The sequence below is a fragment of the Lupinus angustifolius genome, chromosome LG06, assembly GCF_001865875.1.
Source record: "Lupinus angustifolius cultivar Tanjil chromosome LG06, LupAngTanjil_v1.0, whole genome shotgun sequence".
NCBI classification, from domain to species: Eukaryota; Viridiplantae; Streptophyta; class Magnoliopsida; order Fabales; family Fabaceae; genus Lupinus; species Lupinus angustifolius.
In genome coordinates, this window is record NC_032014.1 from 21,848,744 (window position 1) to 21,870,829 (window position 22,086).

Here is a 22,086-nt window from a genome sequence, read left to right on the forward strand (position 1 = left end):
AGGAGAATAAGTCATCTTGCAAGCTTCCTCTAACTAGGTAACAACAAAGTCATTTTATCTTAGTCTATGAAATAACTACGTAAAGTTATTCAATAATATTTGCAACTAAAATGGAATTTATGAAGAAAGAAAACAAGTAGAAGACGTAGGCTGAAGATATTGGTTTTTGAAAGAACTATTGTAATAGTTTTAAGATCATATAAAATATTTCAGGCATAATAGTTTTTCCTTTTAATTATTGTCAAAAAGATCTTAATGCATAATGATAGATTACAAAATAAGTTTGTTCACACAAAATAAATTTCTTCAAGTACTTTCTCAAATTCTCAGCAATTCCCCCGACAAAATTAATTGGTCCATATAAAGCAATTTGATTTGATTGTGATAATCAATTGATTTGATTTATATTTTGATTAAATTATTTATAATTCCCTAATTTTAAGCAATGCTCATTATGGATATAATTTTTCATAAACGTAAATAATAAAATTTCATAATATTAATATTTAATTCAATTTATATTCTATTTTTTGTTTGAATTTCTGGATCAGTTACAAAAATAGAATATACATTTGTAGTATTATAATTAATAAATTTGTGGAATATTAATTAAGTAATATATCTACTCATTAATGTTTTACACCATTTCCAATAATTTATTCATATAAACCTATCCACCCATATGAAAAATCATACAGAAGTACATCTTGAAATGTAATGATGGATTACTTTAATAGTGAAGTATGAAATCCAAAATACAACAACTAATTTGCCATCCTGATTTACAAATCAATGGTAGATTTTGTTGTTATGTATAATGTAAACTTTGTTTGTGTATTCATTTATGTTCCTTAACTTTTTTTTGTTTTTCACATTGGTAGTTGTTTGGAACTTTCGCACTAATCTATTTATTATCCAAAATCCTTACATGTAATAAATTACAAACAATTATGTAGAAACAAAGATTTTGAAGTGAAGTTTAATTTATTAAGATTCAACATAAAAAATGTTAGTTATGTCGCTAAGATTTATTACTTTAAATTGTTCATTCACATTTATTTTTCGCTTTTATTTTATAATTATTTTGACTTACATGACTATTTTTTTGTTTCAACTCATACAAGTGCTACAACATTAATATTTATATTGTATTATTAAACTAATACATGTTTATGTTTAACTAATAACTTGGATCTTGTACTTAATTATAATTTTAAATAAATTTTCCAAAACCAGCATGAAATGGTCTGCCCAAATGTACGGGTATACTACTAGTTAAACACATATAAATTAAATATAATAAATAATATTACCTTTCAAGTCCGCCAATAGCCGGAGGTACATCAATGCTATGATGTATGCAGGTATAATCTACTTTGATAGGAATTGCTAGCAAGTACTGAATGTAGACTATGAAGCAAAACTGAAGATAGGAATTGTTAGCAAGTCCTTAACAATCATTTGTAATGTAGCATGTGTTTGTCCTAATTGTCTTCCAAAATTTAAGATATCAAATCCAAATATTATTATAGGCAATAGTGATTCCTCCAAGTAGCGGTCTAACTCAGACTTGCAATTTGTTGAGTAATAATTTTCAACGGCATATTTGTCAAAATCTGCATTGTCATATATTCTAGAGTTCATATTTACGTTTGATGTTGAAGATGGACAATTAATCTCATTATCCTCAAGATTTCTACCATACTCTATTTCTAAGTATTGGCAAATAACTTTCACATTTTTTGTTTGGTAATATGATTCAGATCCATAAAATTTGGGAAAATAGAAAGTCAATAAAATCATCTTATAGTTGAAATTCAAAATGGTGCCTACATTCATCACACCTTTAACAACAATACCCCAATACTTATTAAATTTATCCATCATGGTTGTGGTCATTTGATGAATAATGATATTTGGAAAGTTAATCCACTATATGAATGCAATTTTAATTTTAAATAACTTTAGAAAATAAACATTTGCAGTCGAATATATTTTTGTTAGAAAAAAATCAAGTCACCTTATAAAACAACTTCAACCTTTGACAAATTTCACTCGCTACATCCCAATCACTTTCACTCGTCATCTTCTAATCATTTTCACTTGACACGTCTTTATATTGTTTCCCATGTTGTGACAATCGCCTAAAAATATCTTTATACTATGCGGCTAGACTAGTATCCTATAAATTAAATCATGAACTTTATACTAATATTCATAAATAAAAAGTGATACGTTCACCAATAAAATCAACATTTAAATCCTCATACATTATAGGAAAAACGAATTGTATCATAGAATATTACTTAAATTATACTTTGTATCACATGATATCTTTTTTGTGATGTAGGATAATTTGTAAGTTGATTTTGAAATGAAAAGATTATTACTCATAAAAAACAAATTCAATTCATTAGTACTAATTTTTTTAGTAATTAGGGTATTAAAACTTAGATAAGTCATCGACTCGATGAGGCTACTAAATTAATGAGTCATTGGTCAAATTATTAGATCAGTGGTTGGATTAGTTGACTCGATTTACATTAAAAAATCTAAAAAATTCATAATACTACCAAATATTATTTATTAATTTTACACTTCAAATTTAAAACATTATCATCACACAAGTACGCAATTAAACAACCAAAATGGAAGTTTTAATAAAAAAAATCTCATAAATAATTTGAAAACATCATCAAATAACATAAGTTTTAGGCTTTAATCGCAACAAGACTAAATAAATAGATTTTAAACTCAATTAAGCAACTAAGGTTTTTCTATAATCTAAGCTAATAAAGAGTAAAATGACAAACATAGTTATAAATAAGTTCAAAACACCCTATTTCTTCCTCTCAAAATAAAGCTATATTGATATTTTTTTATTATAAAATAATTGAACAAGTCGAGTTAAACTGATCCAACTTATCGATTCACCATTTTTATGCTTAAATTGATTAAGTCAAACTAGTTATTGTGCTTGACCGGTCAAATGATTGGCTCATACCAATAGATATTGACTTTCCGGTGAGACGTGCCATTCGAATTTAAGTAATTAATACTGGAATTAATATTGGTTTTAAAAATAGAAACTGTTTATCCTCACATGTCTTCTTGATTATATTTTGGAAACAAGAAAGATAAAAGACATAAATGTAATATGATTAATGATAGGATAAAGATAGAATGAAGAGAAAATAGAGAAAGTTTCCAAAAACACCGTATGACTCTAGAATCTCAAAACTTAAGTGTAAATATATTAGTAGATAAGTAGGGATCACTTACTATAACAAAGTAAATATTTTAAACTTATTCTATATTCAAGTAGTAAATATTTTAAACTTATTCTATATTCAAGTCATTAATTTTATGAACGTTTAATGATTTAGATAGATTCACAAATTTAAACTATTAGAATTCTATAGAATTAATGGTTAGGATAGAGAGTAAGTTAAAAAATATACTCTTGGAGCAAATGAATCTTTCCTCTTATTAGATATATCATATTCGGATATAAATGTATTTATAAATGTATTTAAAATTTTTACTCTTGGAATAAGTATATCCCACTCAATTTTAATTAGAATTAAATTTTTAATATATTGCTATGATTTTATTAATTTTTTCTACCTAGATACGTATTTACGGAAGTCCTTTCTCTCTTTACTTCACAAACGTGACAGGTCTCAGACTTAGTACCACTCCATACATGACCTTGTGATTGGTCAAAAAATTAGTTAAAATTTAAATATTTTTTCCAACTAATCACAAGATGTTAACACGAAGTTTGGGAGAACAGATGTGTATCAAGCTAAATAATTGATTAAGTGTTGGCGTGTTCCTATAACGGCTACATTTTCCCACAAAAGGATCCAATTTTCCTCACACTCCTTTCATTTCTTTTTATGCTGACCGTTACACTTATTCCCATTCCATTAAAACACAAACCCAAACACTCTTTCTCTCTCTCTCTCTTAACCACTCTTTCTCTCTCCTCGCCTTAGACATGACGGTCGCCACCGCCACATTGCAAGCCAAGAGGATTTTCAAGCTCACTCTCAACCTCCTCCGTCTCGGTTTCAACTCCTCCAAATGGTAACATCTTCTTCTCACATTATCTTTATCGACTTTCTTAAACAAAAGTAATACACATATGACAGTGGATGATATACCGAAAGTGTAAAAAAAATCGGGTATAGATATTAAACTGAAAAACTAAAGTTACTTCCTTTTTTTGGCCACATTTTTTAAAATCAATTGGGTATTTTTTTTTATACTACCAATGGTATCTCCTCACCTTTTGGCAATGAATTGATCCTTTTCGGATACATGACTGTCCTTTCCAACAAGTGTCGCCCTCACGAATCAAGTCTTTGACATTTTGATTGTTTTGGGATCTAACATGGTCTTACACCACTAGACTAACGTCTTGTTGATAAATTGATTGAGTGTGATGAATGATGTTTGTTGTTGTTTTTGAAGCAAAACTGCGGCGAAGATGGCAGTGGCGAGGATCAAGCTGCTGAGGAACAAGAGAGAGGTGGTTGTTAGACAGATGAGACGAGACATTGCCATGCTTCTCCAGTCTGGTCAAGATGCCACTGCTCGAATCAGGGTATACAAATCACAATACTCATATCTTTGTCACCAAAAACAAATAATTTCTGTCGAATTTTAGGTTTTGTATTACTGTTTATTCGCTTGCGAGGGTAAGTCTGCTTATATCAATCCTCCGAGACTCCAATAGGTTGGAGTCTCGTGTATTGTGCCATCGGCCTTTATAATTGCTTTTTCTAGTGTTTGTTGCTATGTTTAGAATGATGAAAATTGGATGGATATGGGAGAAAGGAATAGAAGGTAACTAGGTTGGTAGAGCTTGAGGAGGTATGTGTAAGGGAATGGAACCAAGTTTTATGATTTATAAATTTCATCCATCACATTCCATCATGAAATATTAACTCGGTTATTCCATTTTGTCCGACTTCTTTGGTTGTTAGAGCTGTGAAACATAAAGTGTGAGCATCTGGGTTCAAACACTAAGGGCTAGGATATGAAGTCAATTCACTTGTTAGTATCTTGGTTGTTAATATTTATCAAACATTGTGAATGTTGAATAAGATTAACATTATGCAGTCCTTGTGTTGGTCCCAAAGTTAGAGTGCTTAAATTTCTCTGATGTACCATTTTATTATGCCTATTCAAAAGGAATTAGATTGCTAGTTCTAAATGTTTAGATTTTATAGAGTCAGTTTCAATGGTTGGAATTTGCAGACACAACATTTGCTGTTAGGGTATAATATCTTTCGATTTCTTGTATATTGCTGGTTGTTGCTAAAATCTCCTTTATTTTGGAAACAATCTAAGGGGATATATTATAAAGCATGTATCCTTCCTGTCAGTGTAATTCTTCAATGTTCAGCTCCATCTATAAAGGGCTAAATGCTAGCTGTCAGAACGTGGAGCAGTTCATTAGATTAGCTAGTGTCTCCTTTTATAAAAATTACAAATTTGATGGAAAATATTGTTATATCACAATCTTGACTTCATTTATGCACTTCTCTAAGATCACTTTCTAAACTTCATGAGAAGAAAATATTATGCTCGTGACATTAGTTTCGAGGAATGAGGAATCCCCATCCCTACATCTGTAAATAATTCTGGAGAACTGAAAAATTGTGACATGTGAAGCTAATGTTCAGTCAAGTTTCTAGGAATTCTGCAGTATAATATTTTTGAAGCATCAAGAGGCATATGTGATTTCTAAATTCTAATTCCTTATTATAAACTAATTGCATTTACTGTGAAATTGTAATCTACTATCTAAGGGTGTAAAGATTTACAGGGAATAGGTTCAATAATATGATTTAATAGTCTCTTCTGTGATTTGTTACCATGAGAGTGCTGTGGTAATTGTGACTTTTGGGCCTTGTAGGTTGAACATGTGATGAGAGAGCAAAATGTATTGGCTGCAAATGAGTTCATTGAGCTCTTCTGTGAATTAGTTGTTGCCAGACTATCAATCATTTCAAAGCAAAGGTTAAGTATAGAGAAATTCATATAGTTTCATTGTGAAAGTAAGAACTTACTTGCATTTTGATGCTACTCCGTCTTATTTCAGGGAATGTCCAGCAGATTTGAAAGAAGGAATTGCCAGTATAGTATTTGCTTCCTGTAGGTGCTCCGAAATTCCAGAACTTGTGTCGCTTAAGAAAATCTTCGAGAAGAAATACGGGAAAGATTTTGTATCTGCTGCTACTGATCTTAGGCCTAGCTGTGGTGTAAATCGCCAGGTACGCCTTTGTGTGTGCTTATAAAGAAGAATCCTTTTAGAATGCTAGCTTCTTAATGAACTATATTTAATCATCAAAAGTATTCATATTAGTGCTTGTGAATGCATTGTTTTTTAGCTGATAGAAAAGCTTTCGGTACGAACTCCTCCTGGTGAAGTGAAGTTGAAAGTAATGAAGGATATAGCTAAGGAATATCAAATTGATTGGGATACTGCAGAATCTGAGAAAGAACTTCTCATGCCACCAGAAGAGCTTATAGTATGTTTTCTGTCTTTCTTGACTTCTCATGCTTCATTAATACTATTTTTCCATTTCTTTTGCATTCTTATTTTTCATTGATAATTTGGCAATTCTTTCATCAGGAAGGGCCACGCGCTTTTGTCAGTGCCAGCAGCTTACCACTGACGCCTTCAACTGCTGTGTTCGTGGAGTCAAATAAAGCAGCTACTAGGTGAAAACACAAATTCATAGATAAAAAATGTAGCCTAGTGGGGTTTGGGTAGAGTAGTTGTACGCAAGCGGAGAGATTGTTTCCCGGATTTGAACTCGTGACCTTATGATCACTAAGACACAACCTTACCATTGCACCAAACTCACAAATTCATAAATATAATCATATTATATACCCAGTTAAATATATTAGTCTTGTTCTGATAGGTTTTTTGTTTGTTTGTAATTCATCAGATTTTCAGGTGGAGGAAACAACAATGACTTGCGGTTTCAAGATTCTAAATCTGCTGCTGAGGCGGCAGCTGAATCAGCCAAGAAAGCAATTGCTGCTGCAGAAGTTGCTGCTTACATGGCTATGAAGGACTGTAATGTAGCTCCTCAATCATTTGTTTCAGGACAGAACCATGGGCACTTCCAATCAAATGATCCTGCAATAAATACCCATAACATGGATCGTAAATCTACAACCGAGGAGAAAATGTTCATGTCACAGAGTTTACCGAAGTATGATCAAATGAAAAGTGAGGATTCAATGGCTACACAAAATTCTTCTGGTGGCAAGGATTATAGGAGATATAGCTACCATCCAACTTCTGGTCAAATGGACAATGATGCCAATAATTATAGAAGATATAGCTATCATCCAACTTCTGCACATTCAGATACTAAGTTTGATGAATCAGATTGTGATGAAGAAATTGAAGCAGAAGAACCTCCGGTCTCTTTGCCGCCGACACGGCTTCCACCACCGGTACCATCATCTCTGGTTAAACAGGACAACAGCTTTCATGTTCATCCAAAATTACCAGATATCGATGAACTTACTGCCCGTTTTGATTCGCTAAGATTCAGAAAGTCACAATCCTGAACTCTCTTTGAACAACCACTTATAATATAAACTTGTTCTTTGTAATTCATTTCTATACATGTATGAATGGCTTATTTTGTCACAGTTAAGTTATGTGAGGGTATTATATTTGTTTCTCATTTAGTATAGTCTACTTGATTCTAGCAACAACTTATCAATATGGTCTTCGTAATTCATTTGTATACATACAAAAATCGTATATGGCTGGTATTGGATACTACCTTGTATTATATGGATTTCTTATATTCATGGTATATTGATTCTGTCTACTTGATTATCAATAATAAATGTCCCTCTCCTTTTATCAAGCTCACATCCATTTTCATAAAATCTTCAGTGTATGAGCACTAAGAAGTCATCTATGTACCGAATAATAAAATAACAAATCTCTAGCTAAGTTACATAAGTAACTCTTTCTTAAGGGTTACTATGTATATTGCTATTGTGTCTAAGGAGACTTTGGTTAGATGAGAATTAACTTTTATGTCTCAAAATGATTAGTCCCTTGCTAATTATCATCAATACCCTTAGTCTAAAAAACAAATATGGAAAAAGAAATGGAAAGTATTTGGGTTAATTCAATTGGCGAGGCAAATCTAATGGTTTGGGAACTTCAATTAAATCGAATTTGAACTGGAAACACAGCTCCTTTTAAGCTTGAGTTGAGTTTCAAGCCGAACACATTTTTATCGAACTGAGCTTTTGTTCAATTCGGTTTAGCTCATTTTTAGCCATAGTTTCATTAACAAAAAAATGACTATCATTTTCCATAAATAATTAGTCTATACTTTTGTCAAATTTAATCGGTTTAAAAAAATCAACATAATATGAGTTTAATGGTAGTTTTTTTTATGGGGAACATAGTGGTACACACCAAGAATGTTATGGGTTTTTCTAATGTGTCCAACGACACATTTTAGTTTATCCACAAGGGTAAGTTTACATTGAGAATAAATACATCATGTATATCTGTATGTTTCAGTTCACAATACAAATTTATTTTTTAGGTAAGTTGTAATATGTAATTGGTAAACCCCAAATTATTGAAGGGTGATTGTTTTAAGAGATATTTCTTTTACTTATTTAACCCAATTGCTTCTTCGTTCATATTGTTAAAGTTCCATCTCAAAACTAATTGGAGGTAGACAATGTGAGATTTACTTTCCAACATGCCCCCTCCACATAAGTCTACCGGACCAGACGAAGGTTACCTTTGACCCATTGCAACCGGAAAGAAGTTGGATTTTGGCTCTGATACTATGTTAACGTTTCATCTCAAAACTAATCGGTAATGGGATGAGTAGTCTAACAGATATTTAAATGCGATGTGGGACTTACTTTCCAACACATATAAAGTCACTTGTTTAGTCTTAATTTGAAACAAAGTTGTTTTTTCCTTTATCAGAAAAATTAAATCAAGGCTCAGCATAAATTAATAACTCATCATTCATCATTTCAACTTACAATGTGCAACACTCATATACATCGTTATTCACTTGATACAGGAATGATAAAATGTAGTGGAATGACATGAAGTTTATAAAGTTTATAACCATAGGTCAAAGAAAGCAGTATAGCAAAACAGTTTAATGATGAAATATTGTAAAGATCAATGATACAAAAGAGAAAAAAGAGGCTAGAAACTCTAATCTTAGGTGAGTACAATTTACATATATTAGGATTTTGAAGAATTTATATGCTTCTGCATTAACTTGGCAGATTCATGAGCAAAATATTTTTGCCTAAGAATCACATATGGGTACCCAAGAAATGATAAAATGTGGTTAGGCTTTGAAAAAGAAAGTATTTCATACCACACTTGATTCTTCTCATCAATCTCAACAGAAAAGCGTTCTTCTCCTGCCTGTTATCAGAATGATTAAGAATTTCTGAGAATGAATGGAAAGCAAATTCATTTGAAACTCTTAAAGGCAAATAGCATGTTGAAGATAAACCAGTGATTATTATGCAGAGAATCCATTCAAATAATTGGCACCCTGATATTCAACAAGGATGATTATGAAGTCATATGTCCTTGAAGTATTTCAAATCCATGAGAAGTCTGGAAAAAGGGTTATAATCTTTTACAACAACAATCAAATCTCTATCCCATTAGGTAAGGTCAACTACAGGGCAACCTAGTACATGAGGCTCCCACTTAGTGGGGTCAGGGAGGGTAGGTATACGCAGCCTTACCCCTGCAAGCAGAGAGGCTATTTCCAAAATTTGAATATGTCGCATCATAGACACTAAGCAACAACTTTACCGTTGTACCAAACTCAACCTTAGCACTGATAATTATAATAACTCATCGCTTATTCTTAATATGATGTAGATTGCATGACAAACATGTTATACTCAGTAACAAGGCAAAATAAGGAATCTATCTCCACCTATAGAATTTTTAAAGGAATTCATTCAGGTCTCAAAAATCAATACAAATAACTCACAACAACAATAATCCTTTATCCCACTAGGTGAGGTCAGCTACATGGATCGAACGACGCCATAATGTTCTATCATAAATCATGTTCATTGACAAATTTTAATCATTTCCCTTATAGTTTTTCTTGTTCTCCCTCTTTCTCTAGGAATTGGACTAATTTCCATTTAATCTACTCTCCTTACAGAGGCTTCTGCTAGTCTCCTCCACACATGTCTGAACCGCCTAAGGCACTACTCTACCATCTTTTCTACAATAGGAGCTACTCCAAATTTCTCCCTAATGTATTCATTTCTAATCCTATCTTGTCTACAATGTCCACTTATCCAACACAACATTCACATCTCTATTCTCTGCTATATGGAGTCTATTTTCGTATTGACATTTTATTGCTAAACATTCAGTCCCATATAATATTACAGGTCATATAGCAATGCGGTAAAACTTCTCTAAAGCTTAAGTGATACTTTTTTATCACAAATGACACTTGAAGCACTCCATCGTTTCATCCAACCCGTTTGAATCCTATTGTTTACATCTTCGTCAATTTATCTATTTTCTTATATGATTAACCCAAGATACCTAAATCTAGTAAACAACATAGCCGGAGAGGAAATACAACTGTACAGACTGCAGAGCTATTAGATTGCATGTGGATTTGAGTGAAAACTAAAAATACTTTTCTGTGACACTGCAAGGGTCCATAATTAAATCTGATGATTGTATATGTAAAGTGTTCTTTGCTTATCATTGCACAAACTCTCCGAAGTATACAAGCAAAAATAAACACAAAATCACTAAATGCAAATTCTCTTCTACAGTATTGGAAATTACTGACTGAAGTCAAGGTATTGCATAAGAAAATTAAATCACAAAATATCTTCAATTTCTCACTTAGAACTAAAACAAACAAGAGGAAGAGGAAAAGAAAAACATGAAGAGGGGGGAACAAACACTAACCAGTAAGTGACCATGAAGAGTTCCACTTCCAAAACCAAAGGAGGCCACACGATTTTTGGCAGTGTTAGTTTCATTTACATACACAACCTGAAGTGGCATCATAACCCATGGCAGGAATTCCTTCACACAAACACAAAACTTCACCCCTTGTTGAACTGGTGTTTTTGGATCAACAAATGCCCAATTCAATCCAAAATGCCTGCAAGAAATTTCCCATATAAAATATATATATATATATACATACAATATATTTACTAATATACTGCCGACCCACCTTGTAGGACTAAGGTTTGGTTGTGGTTTTTATATACAGTGTATTTTACTATGTTTGGTTATTTAATGATGGATGAAATGTAAGGGAATGAAATAAATTTAGTTCTGAAACCATTTTTTGGATAGGGGAGTATAAGTTGGTTCCATTTCATTCCTGTTCATAGCACTAAATTGGGAGGAAATAAAATCATGCCCATTCCATTTCATCCTATTTTAAACAATCCAAACTGTGAAACAATATCATCACATACTATTGAATATGTTAAATTGGCTTAGACCTAACTGAACCTCCTTCCTAACTCATAGGTGAAGGGTGTGTTAAGATGTCCCACGTTGGATGGGAATACGGTCAAACCACTGTTTATAAGGCTAACCGAATCACAATGTTGGGCCCACCTGCAGTTGTCTAGGTCATGCAAACTTAATGCTGCAATTCTCCAGTGTTGGGCGTGACAGAATGTATTAAGATGTCTAACGTCGGATGGATATATGGTACGACCAATGCTTATAAGGCTAAAGCATCCGTCACCTCTTGAGCTAGCTTTTGGGATTGAGTTAGGCCTATCCAATTTAATATCGTCAATCTACGTGTAACCTTAAAGTAACTTATATACACGATTGATGAGCATAGCATACCTCCAACTTTGGAGAGCATTCTTGCCCTTCTCAAAAGTGTCAACACCAGAACCGACCAAAACTCGCACATTATTTAGTAAAAACCCATCTTTGGAGAGCCCCTTGTCATCTTTAAGGGAAGAAATGGACTTAGCAGTAGCTCCTTTGTATTTATCTTCATAGTTGAAAGTACCCGAGCTAGAAATATGTGGTGAAAATATGAGCAATATAAAATGCAGTTCGAAATGAGTCAAAATTTAATGGTAAAGACTAAAGAAGTGAAATCATATTACTTGTTGATGCAAGCCTTTTGTTGTTGGGGAGATGGGCGACCCCAGCTCAAGAAAACCATCTCTGTTAAGCATTTTCACAAACACGTCAAAGGCTATAACTATATAACATGAAGCAAACCAATGACAGAAAAAAATTCAAAGAAATAAAGTTTCCTACTTGCTCTTGGTAAATGTCAATTGCAGTTATCTTAGACAAAAATGTAGACCAACAATGTATTTGTCTAATGGTGTAAGGCCCGACTAAATCGTTAAATAGATGAAAATGTTCGATTATTGTGAGCCAGGAATCATGGCATCAATGTTATCTACGAAATTTAGCATCTAAGGTAACTACTAACAACTTTAACAACTTTGTCTAAAAATTAAAGGACGACAACTTTCGTCTCGAAACAGCCTCTTTGTGAGGGTGTAAGGTTGCGTATATCTATCTGTCATCTCAGACCTGCTAGATATACACATTCTTATCCAGTAAACTTGTTTTTACGATTTGAACTCGTGATCATATGTAATAGGGTAAGTCACAGTTCCTATCTGTTAGAGTGCAAGTGCAACCAATAACATGAGTGATGGTGATACTACTAGTACATGGCAACAATATGATATATAGTAACACAAATAAAACAAGAAATCACATACAATGAGTAATGTTAACCCTAAAAGAGGATTGAATGTTGAGTGAAATGGAGACTGAATTCAATTCTCAACCATGAGAGTATGGGATAAGGGTATGATAAAAGAAGTCCTACTTTCATTCCTCCATGGAAAAAAGTGAAAAATAAATATGAAATATAGTGCATATTTGTTTGTTTCCACATGTATGCTCGTCGCACGGGAGGTAATTCTGTCTGGCCAACTCTCTCAGCGGACATTTTTTTCATCCACAAGACTCCAAATCGAGACTTTGCTTAAGGGGAATCAAATATGTACCACTTGAACCAAACGACGTCTGTTGGTAAGTATAGTGCATATGAGTCAAAATGATATTTTATAAGAGTTTAATGACTCAAGATTATTAATAATAAATGTTTAAGAGAGAATTCACTTATTAAAAAACTTACTATTAATTTTAAGAAAATTTAGTGGTTAATCTGATTTGAATCTATTCACTAATTTAAATCATTGAATTCTCTAAAATTAATAATAAATATTTAAAATGAATAATTTGATTCATATCAATTTTTAAGATATAAATTGGTATACAAAATAGTTTTTAAGGAAACAAAATCTGTTTTGTTGTAAAGTTAAATAGAGAATCCTAAAATTATAAATTCAGTGGGGAACAAATCTAAAAATGACTATAAATTAAGCAAGTTTGTCAATATCGATTAAATTTTATATATAAATACATGTGAGTATTTATATAATAATAAAATATGATTTACATGAAAAAATACTCATTATTTAAAAAGAATTAGAGAAAAAGCATTGAAAGCAAATAAGAATGAATTTAAATGTGTGCTTTTATTCTAGCAAGTATGATAAGATGTGACAATCGCACATCCCAAAAAGATAGTATAACAATTCGGAGTGTGTAAATGACGGGTTGGGAACTAGCTTATCTATCATTCATTTACTAGAGGTTGTGTCAATTTTTTTAATAAGTACCCATCCTTTTATGTATGAATGATGGATTAGACCCAAATTAAATACTTTGAATAAAGATATCTCTCTAGGTTGGTTCATTTTATACTCACCCCAAACTACAGTAGTGAATTTATCAATGATTAAATAAAATATTATTGTTGCGTCTTACTGTACAAATGTAAAGTTGTTCTAGGTTAACCAAACTTTTCGAGGAAGAATTCATGGGAATGCAATCATATTTATTTTGGAGAACTTTAAAGTTCAAAATGGTTGCATATCACATATTAAGTTTCTCATAAGGAAATTTTTATAATAATAATATAAAAACTTGTGAACTATACTAAAATTATTGAATGTGATGTTGCAAGAGAACATGGAGAAATTGATTACAATTGTAGCTAGAAGTTGTATTGTTGTAGAGTTCTCCATAATTGTAGCATGTACAACATTACCACAAACACAATTTAAAACCATAGTTAAAAATGATTTGGCATACTTGGATTAACTCAAAGTCCAAGAAAAGTTTTACCTTATCTATTCATATCTTCTACAAGCTTAATTTGGATTATTCTTCCACTAATGTTATGTAGGGATGACAAAAAAGTAATGTGGACTATTTTGGAGCTTTCAAAAGGCATGGATCAAAAATGAAAGCACCAATATAGATTCACAATGAAGAATGGATACAAAGGCAAGACAATAAATATTGAATATATTTGTTCATTCATAGCAAAGGGAGATAAATATACTTAGCAACATTAGATTAATTTTACGAGTTGGGCTCAAGTAGCTCGAAGCCATGAAGAGTTCATAAACATAAAATAAACACTTCAATTTACTTAATAACATAATCCTTAAGTCAAGTGAGTCTTTGCTTTATTCTATTGGGTCTAGACTGGGGTGGTTCAATTGGGTCTTTGTTTCTATTAGATACCAATCATTGAGAAATTCCATTATTTGACTTGGACATGAGAAAAATGAAAAGTCATAAGTGAGACACTACCTTTTGAATTAAAACTTTAAAACAATGATTCAATAGACTTTTTCTACTAATAAACTCTTTTATTCATTATTTCACATCTAATTTGAGACCTAAGAGTGGAATATACCCAACAACATTAATGCAATTTTCACTTATTTGATTTTAAAACAACCATCCTAGTTTGGTTGAATGTCAGAATCAACTTTGTTCTTCCACAAAAGGCCATCTTTTTAGGGTTGTTCACTAGTTGAAGTGTAAAAAACTCATAATTAAGAAAGGCAAGTCAGGTTGTTATTCCACATAAAAGGATATTGTAATTTTCAATATTATATTCAAAATTCATACAAACAAATTTAGAAGGACCATATCACAGAAACTATGAACAAAACCCAGCCAGAATTTGAGTGGGACCAAGGACAACTACCATGAGTTGCAAGAATGACCAATACTTAGTTACCAGACCCACACATCAAACAACACCAGCTATGAAACATGGATACGGATACATGTGTCGGATACGATACGTATCTAATACATCGACACATATTTCTTCTAAAATACAGGATATGATACGTTCAGAGATATGTGTATAAAATAATAAAAACACATAAAATATGATAACATTATAAATGTAAATCAAAATATTCAAAGTAAAAAATATAATGGAAATTGAAAATCATTGTCCTCCTTAACAAATCTATCTTATCTTATTTTAATGAAAACGAATCTATCTTATCCTATTTTATTGAAAACGAATCTATATATTTTATATTTTACTGAAAAAGAATCCATATATCCTATATTTTATTGAAAACGAATGAGATACGTGTCTTAATATTTTTTAATTTTTAATTTTTTTTAATTTTTAGATACTCTACAGGCACATATTGTTCGCGAATCTAAACATATTTATATCGGATATGTGTCAGGCACCAACACGTAAATATGTTTGACGAATACGTGCTTCGGACAACATAATGCTGTCAAGCTGAACATGTAAACAAAGGAATTATAATATATCACGTCCTAAGTTAACAATATAAAGAGGAATAGGACAAACAATGTAACACTTATTGTAATAAGAGTTTCAGCAATATAGGCATCTACTTATTTTCATAAAAAGGTATGAGATTTGCAACAAAAATATATATAAATGTACTCAAGACCAATAAAATTATTAAACAATATTTGACTCTCAAGAGTATTTAGTTACCTTTCAAGCATATCAAGCAATAGAAAAGTAGGGGTGAACATATGTCAAGTATTGATCGGAACTGATTTTTGAATCTGAACCCAATCTTAAATTTGAAGGCTAACTCAACCCTATATTGATTAGACCAATTTTTGAATCTGAACCTGAACTTAGACCTGATTAAATATAATACATATCATTAAAGTCTTCCCAATAATACATATTATTATGGATATATAATTTGACATATGAAATTATATATATGTACATATTTTGTTAGTCATTTACATATACATATATATGATGAAAAAATTAGAAAATTAATGATACTTTGGACATAGAAATATTATTATTTTGTACACAATTAATTAAATAGATGCATACAAACATGACGTCGTTGATGATGTGATAGGTCACGTCATGTTTGTCCTTTGTTCAACCCTAAATATTGATTGAGTCTAATTTTTTAACTGAATCTGACTCTTGACTCAATGAAACCCGACCATATTCGGGATCAATTATGATCATACTAAACTGTTTGAGAAGAATTTCTGATAAGGACAGATTATTTAATTCCCTGAGTTAGTTGAGCAGTCGTACCAACACTTTGACACATAACTGGTGAGAAAGGAAATCATCCTATCACGTTTTAATTTTCAGAATTCTTACATTGCAATAAAGAAATATATTTATTTTTCTTCTAAAACCAAACATGTTGCCCACAACTCTTTCCTTTCTTTTTACATCACTTCCTCCAAAAGCATTGAGAACATTATACATTTAAATCATTAGTATCTTTATGTGTTCCATTTCAAAGGAAAGACATTAGAAATAAACATTAAAATGGGTTCATCACAAAAATGGTTAAGAATTGTTCGAAGAAAGTTCCTCAGATCATCCAATAAAGACATCATTCTACCTCGTACAAGTATTTGCACCAATCAAAGTGATGAAGCTATACTCAAGAAAGAAGCAATCACTATAGAAGATTTCAATTTGCCTACACAAACTTCCATCAAGAATTTCGTGGAGCATGTCGCTGCGGTTAAAATCCAAGCTCATTTTCGGGGTCATCTCGTATGTTACTTTAAACTAATATCATAACTTATCTATTTTCTCCCGATTTTTATACGTGAAGTAGCTAACACAATTCAGAGTTGTTAATATAAAGTTCGCTCTGAATTGGGCCAGGTAGTCACCTATAAAATCGATGTACACTAATTTAGTTAGAATAAAGAATGATTCGTGTTTAATTGACTCGATTATTCGACAGGCAAGACGAGCATACGTAGCGCTTAAAAGTTTGGTGAAGCTACAAGCATTGGTTCGTGGGGTTTTCGTAAGGAAACAATCACAAATAGCGATGCAATGTATGAATGCAATTATTCGCTTGCAAGTAAGGGTTCGTGCAAGGCAGCTCTTAGGAAAGATTGATAATGAGTGATTATCAATCTGATTAAAATGAATGTATATGTAGCTTATGGTTCTGGGATTGATTTTGGTGAAGGTTTTGTTATGTTTTTTCCGGTTGGGTAAAAGTTGTGTAAATATATTTTCCTTCTTCCTTCGTGCATTGGACTGTTCTTTTTTTAATGTTTTTAACTTATCTTTATGTGATTATATTGAGAATTACAAGAATGAATGATTATAAAGATGGATTTTGTGTTGATAAGTATTTGGTAACAAGTGAGATTCTACTACAAGGAGAATCTGTGCAAAATACACAATATTTATTTATATATATATATATATATATATATATATATATATATACTATCTTGCATATTATTTTAGGGATTATGAACTGTGTAGTTATTATCAACTTTAGGAAAAATAGTGAATGGATGAATTTTTTTTTGATAGGCAACAAGGAAATATTAATATTACAACGTGGTTTTATGTTGATATAAAAAAGCAGCTCTATATATATTTTGATAATTGAATGGATTAAACTAAATTACACCACCACAATCATAACTTTTTTCTTGAATGTTAATGTTAGTAGATTCAAGTAAATACATGCTTATTTCTCTTTAAGCAAAATCTACATTAGATTTGTTTTTTGGAAACCATAAATTATCCAATCTTAGCATACTCTCTCATAGTGGATGAAAAAGAAGAAATACAAAAAATAGAAAGAATTTTAGTTGCCATCAAAGCCTAATATGCTATCTCCATTATTGGAGAGAACATTTAGGTAAAAAAATACAGAAAAATTAAAAAACAATGATACTTGTATTCTTTAATATAAACTAAGATTATATTTTTATCCTTAAAAATATACTCAAAAATAGAAATGTACTTCTAGTAATATAGAGTAGTCTTACTCAATACCCCAATATTATCCCATAGAAGAAACGACCAATAAGGTTTTAGTTTATTTTTGGTATAATGAAAACTATTCCTCAACTAATGATAAAAATTGATCTCCTTTTGAACATAGATATCAGTAAATTTTGCATTTACCAATTAGTTATCTCAATCATCCATTACATTCAACAATAATATATTTTGCATTTAAAAATACTAAATTTTTTATGTCCCACGTCAATGGGTTAAGGTAAAGTTAATGATACCTACTATTCAAAATCATATCCAAAATCATTTACAACACTAAAAATAATATGTCATTTCAATTAAAAATATAAGTTTTTTTTATTATTATTTTTATTCTATTATCATTAATATGAGATAAAATTTGAGATAACATATCTATATTCTTAACCATTGGGCCTCTAAGATTCAAGTCTAAAAAAATGGTGCCAGGGTCAAAACAATAAAAGGAAAATGATACAGTCTACATGAGCAGAAGCGCAAACGATTAATATAAAAAAACAGCTATATAAGACTAACATTGGACACTAGTGAGAGTAATGGAAATTAACAAGTCAACATCACATGAGGTATGTCCCATAAATGGTAAATTCAATACACATTCACCTCATTCACCTCTCCAAGTCATTAAATGAATCTGTACAAAATTTTATCATGTGTATAATTAAGTCGGGAACATATCTTTTATCCCACACAATGTTTCATTCTATGGCGCAATACCCATCCTTCTTGAGCTTCCCATTAACCCATTTAATGCGGATTAAAGGATGAGCTAGCCCTCCGGAAGACATATATATAGGTTTCAAAACAACCAGTTGCGGAAGAGCAGCTAAGCATCAAAAGATAGGAATAGAATAGCTGATCTTTACTCCTCTGGGCGCTCTACCTCTTCTTGTCTTGAAGGGAATTCACGCACTCGGACGAAGGCATTCCAGGCAAGAAAGCCAATCAGGGAGGAAAGCAAGTCAGTCAAACGGTAGCAAGCCAGTTCCCTCCGATCGGTCCTAGTCAGCCTCTTTCCTGTCTCAGTCTGTGCTTTCTAAGAGCCCCACGGAAGGAAGAAGCCAGTACGTATAGGGGCGAAGCCACAGCAGCGTACGGGAATTGGGATGGGATCATGCCCATTACAGTAGCGTGAAGCGATAACAGAAAGCGGACAGTCCCAGATCCGGTCCATGTGAACTCGGTGATTAGACACCGAGATTCAGATTACTCTTCTCTTCCTGTGGCCCAGCAGGTTAGGCTTTTTATATTAAAATAAGGCATGCTGGGGGAGTGCATGATCCGCGGGCGGCAGGAGTCAGCGAGACGTAGCAAGTAACCCGTCACATATAGGATTGTCCTGACAGACGAATCATATGCGCCCAGAGCTCATGGTCCATCAGAGGTCAAAAGGCCATTGAAAGAACGAGCAGAGTGGCCATTTCATTCAGCACTATCTCAACATACATAAGCCCAGCAGACGTAGGCTTCTAATGGTTGATCGCATTCCGCAACTGTAACGGATTCACCCTACCCTAGGGGTTCTTCCCTCTTGTCCTCGGCAACCAGCAAGTTTATCCTTCATCGAACAATCTCGTGCCTGAGGAGGACTCTTACAAATGAAAGAGCCAGAGTCCGCCTTAGAAGGCCTTCTCTTCTTTGCTGTCCATCTGTGTGAGAGGCATTCTTCAACTTCTGGCCCGATTTCTTCTTGTCAATTTCAACCCCTCTGTTGTGCACTAATAACTTTAGGAAGTTTCCTGCTGTTACGCCAAATGCATATTTTTACGGGTTCATCTTCAAGCCGTGTTCTGATATAATTAGTTAAGAATAAAGAATATTCAAATTAAGAGTTTAATAATTAAGTGTTTTCTGACCAATCATATCAAGTGAAATATAAAGTGACACACTTTGTAAGATAAAAGATGTATTAATTTTTTGGATTGTTTATTTATTCCCACGAAAGTTACTTCTCATTTTATCCCAAATTTCAATAGTATATTAATCTTTTTTGGATTAGAGTCTTTTTGTATTGCTTATTTTATTATTTATGGATTATTTATTTTGTAGATTGTGTTATTCAACTTTAGTTACTTTTTATGTGTGTATCTAAATATTAATATTGATTTTTATATTTTATTTTATTTTAATATTTTTAGCATTTGTCATGAGGTATTAAAAGTTAAAATATATACTTTAAAAATAATATAAAAATAACCAAAATAGATAAATTATAACTTTACATTGGTCTTGGATGTGATTATTAAGCATATCCAATAAATCACTATGCCATAATTCACATTTAACAATGGTTCTTTAACAACGTTTTCTAGCACAACGTTGTTAAATATAATACGGAAGATAATTAACAGCGCTTTTTCAAATAAATGCTGTTAAATTTGATAGGTAGATATAGCTTTAATAGCACTTTCTTCAAGAAGTGTTGTTGTATGTTTGCCTAAGATATTTAACAGCACTTTTTTAAGCTTCATTTAATAGTGTTTTGCTTAAATAAGTGATGTTAAAGGTGACATATCAACAACGCTTTTTACAATAAGCGCGGTTAAAAGTCATATGTTCAAAAAACATTTGTTTTAGTTATTACTTAATATATATTTATGAAATTATTTAATTTTATTTTGAAAGATATAATTCGAGTAAATATTAAACGAAAATAATCCAAATTGTTAACAAAAACACATGTTAGTTTTTCATATATAACACAACTTGATCATACATATACGAAAAATGCAATTGTTTATTACTTCAAAAATATTCTAAAACCACCAACCAATATAATTAAAATAGAATATTAAGGTAGATGATTTGACACAACAAAAGTTTATATTTAGTAAGTAAATTATGTTATTTGTCATTCCATTATCAAAAGTTGAACATAATATGACAACTACATAATTTTACAGAATTTTGATATTTAATAGCACTTTTTTAAGCAAGCGTTATTGATTTAAATCTATTTAACAACGTTTGCTTAAATAAGTGTTGTTAAAGGTGACATATGAACATTGCTTTTTACAATAAGCGCTCTTAAAAGTCATATGTTCAAAAAACACTTGTTTTAGTTATTACTTAATATGTATTTATGAAATTATTTAATTTTATTTTGAAAGATATAACTCGAGTAAATATTACATGAAAATAATCCAAATTGTTAACACAAACCCATATGATAGTTTTTCATATATAATTTTTTATTTTTCTTTGATTCACTATTGTTACTTGCATTTACAACTACATTAATTGCTTATTTTACAATATAGGAAATGTCAAGGTTGAAGTTAGGTGAAGTTGTTTGTGATTTACTAAACTTGCAATCATATCATTATCTTATTTTACCTTATTTATTTTTCTTTGATTCACTATTGTTGCTTGCATTTACAACTACGTTAACTGCTTATTTTATAATATAGGAAATGTCAAGGTTGAAGCTAGGTGGAGTTGTTTGTGATTTACCAAACTTGCAATCAGATCTGTATGTATTTCTTGCATTTGACTATTATGTTTTCATCAACATTTTCTATGTAATTATAATTTGATTCTTATTATGTTGAATCTAAACTATGTCTTTCTGTCTTCTTATTTCTCCAGTTAAGGAAGAAATGAAATTCATACATTTGTCATTTACATCTTCATCACCTTCGTCCCTTTCATTACTGCATATGATCTTCTAGGTTAATGGATTTGAACTAAAGGAGATCGGTTCATGCAATAGTTTATGAATTGAGTTTTCAGAATGATGTTCATATTGTCAAATCTCTGGTAAATGTGGTGGAATTGGACATGCTTTTTACGTATTTGATAT

At 31.5% G+C, this 22,086-nt stretch overlaps 3 protein-coding genes across 3 annotated transcripts; 2 read left to right on the plus strand and 1 right to left on the minus strand.

The window, feature by feature from the left end:
- On the plus strand, positions 3,891-7,859 carry LOC109350186 (IST1-like protein). Its single transcript, XM_019591354.1, has 7 exons — positions 3,891-4,092; positions 4,480-4,612; positions 5,930-6,033; positions 6,116-6,287; positions 6,405-6,545; positions 6,650-6,738; positions 6,972-7,859. Exons 1-7 carry the CDS (start codon positions 4,004-4,006, stop codon positions 7,603-7,605), a joined length of 1,362 nt encoding a protein of 453 aa, XP_019446899.1. The 5' UTR covers positions 3,891-4,003; the 3' UTR covers positions 7,606-7,859.
- Positions 9,016-12,931, minus strand: LOC109350187 (UPF0548 protein At2g17695). The gene is made up of 5 exons (XM_019591355.1): positions 12,826-12,931; positions 12,190-12,250; positions 11,918-12,094; positions 11,009-11,207; positions 9,016-9,469 (listed from the first exon to the last, which is right to left on the minus strand). Exons 2-5 carry the CDS (start codon positions 12,246-12,248, stop codon positions 9,281-9,283), a joined length of 624 nt encoding a protein of 207 aa, XP_019446900.1. The 5' UTR covers positions 12,249-12,250; positions 12,826-12,931; the 3' UTR covers positions 9,016-9,280.
- Positions 16,717-17,470, plus strand: LOC109350890 (protein IQ-DOMAIN 31-like). Its single transcript, XM_019592201.1, has 2 exons — positions 16,717-17,024; positions 17,221-17,470. The coding sequence occupies exons 1-2, from the start codon at positions 16,791-16,793 to the stop codon at positions 17,389-17,391; spliced, it is 405 nt and encodes a 134-aa protein (XP_019447746.1). The 5' UTR covers positions 16,717-16,790; the 3' UTR covers positions 17,392-17,470.

Bases quoted from the DNA above. Each gene is read 5' to 3' on its own strand.
- LOC109350186 (XM_019591354.1), top strand. From the start codon at position 4,004: ATGACGGTCGCCACCGCCACATTGCAAGCCAAGAGGATTTTCAAGCTC. The intron at 4,093-4,479 runs GTAACATCTTCT...TTGTTTTTGAAG, and splicing joins GGTTTCAACTCCTCCAAATG to CAAAACTGCGGCGAAGATGG. The intron at 4,613-5,929 runs GTATACAAATCA...TGGGCCTTGTAG, and splicing joins ATGCCACTGCTCGAATCAGG to GTTGAACATGTGATGAGAGA.
- LOC109350187 (XM_019591355.1), bottom strand. From the start codon at position 12,248: ATGGTTTTCTTGAGCTGGGGTCGCCCATCTCCCCAACAACAAAAGGCT. The intron at 11,208-11,917 runs GTATGCTATGCT...AATTTCTTGCAG, and splicing joins AATGCTCTCCAAAGTTGGAG to GCATTTTGGATTGAATTGGG. The intron at 9,470-11,008 runs GTTAGTGTTTGT...TTCTGATAACAG, and splicing joins CTCTTCATGGTCACTTACTG to GCAGGAGAAGAACGCTTTTC.
- LOC109350890 (XM_019592201.1), top strand. From the start codon at position 16,791: ATGGGTTCATCACAAAAATGGTTAAGAATTGTTCGAAGAAAGTTCCTC. The intron at 17,025-17,220 runs GTATGTTACTTT...ATTATTCGACAG, and splicing joins CTCATTTTCGGGGTCATCTC to GCAAGACGAGCATACGTAGC.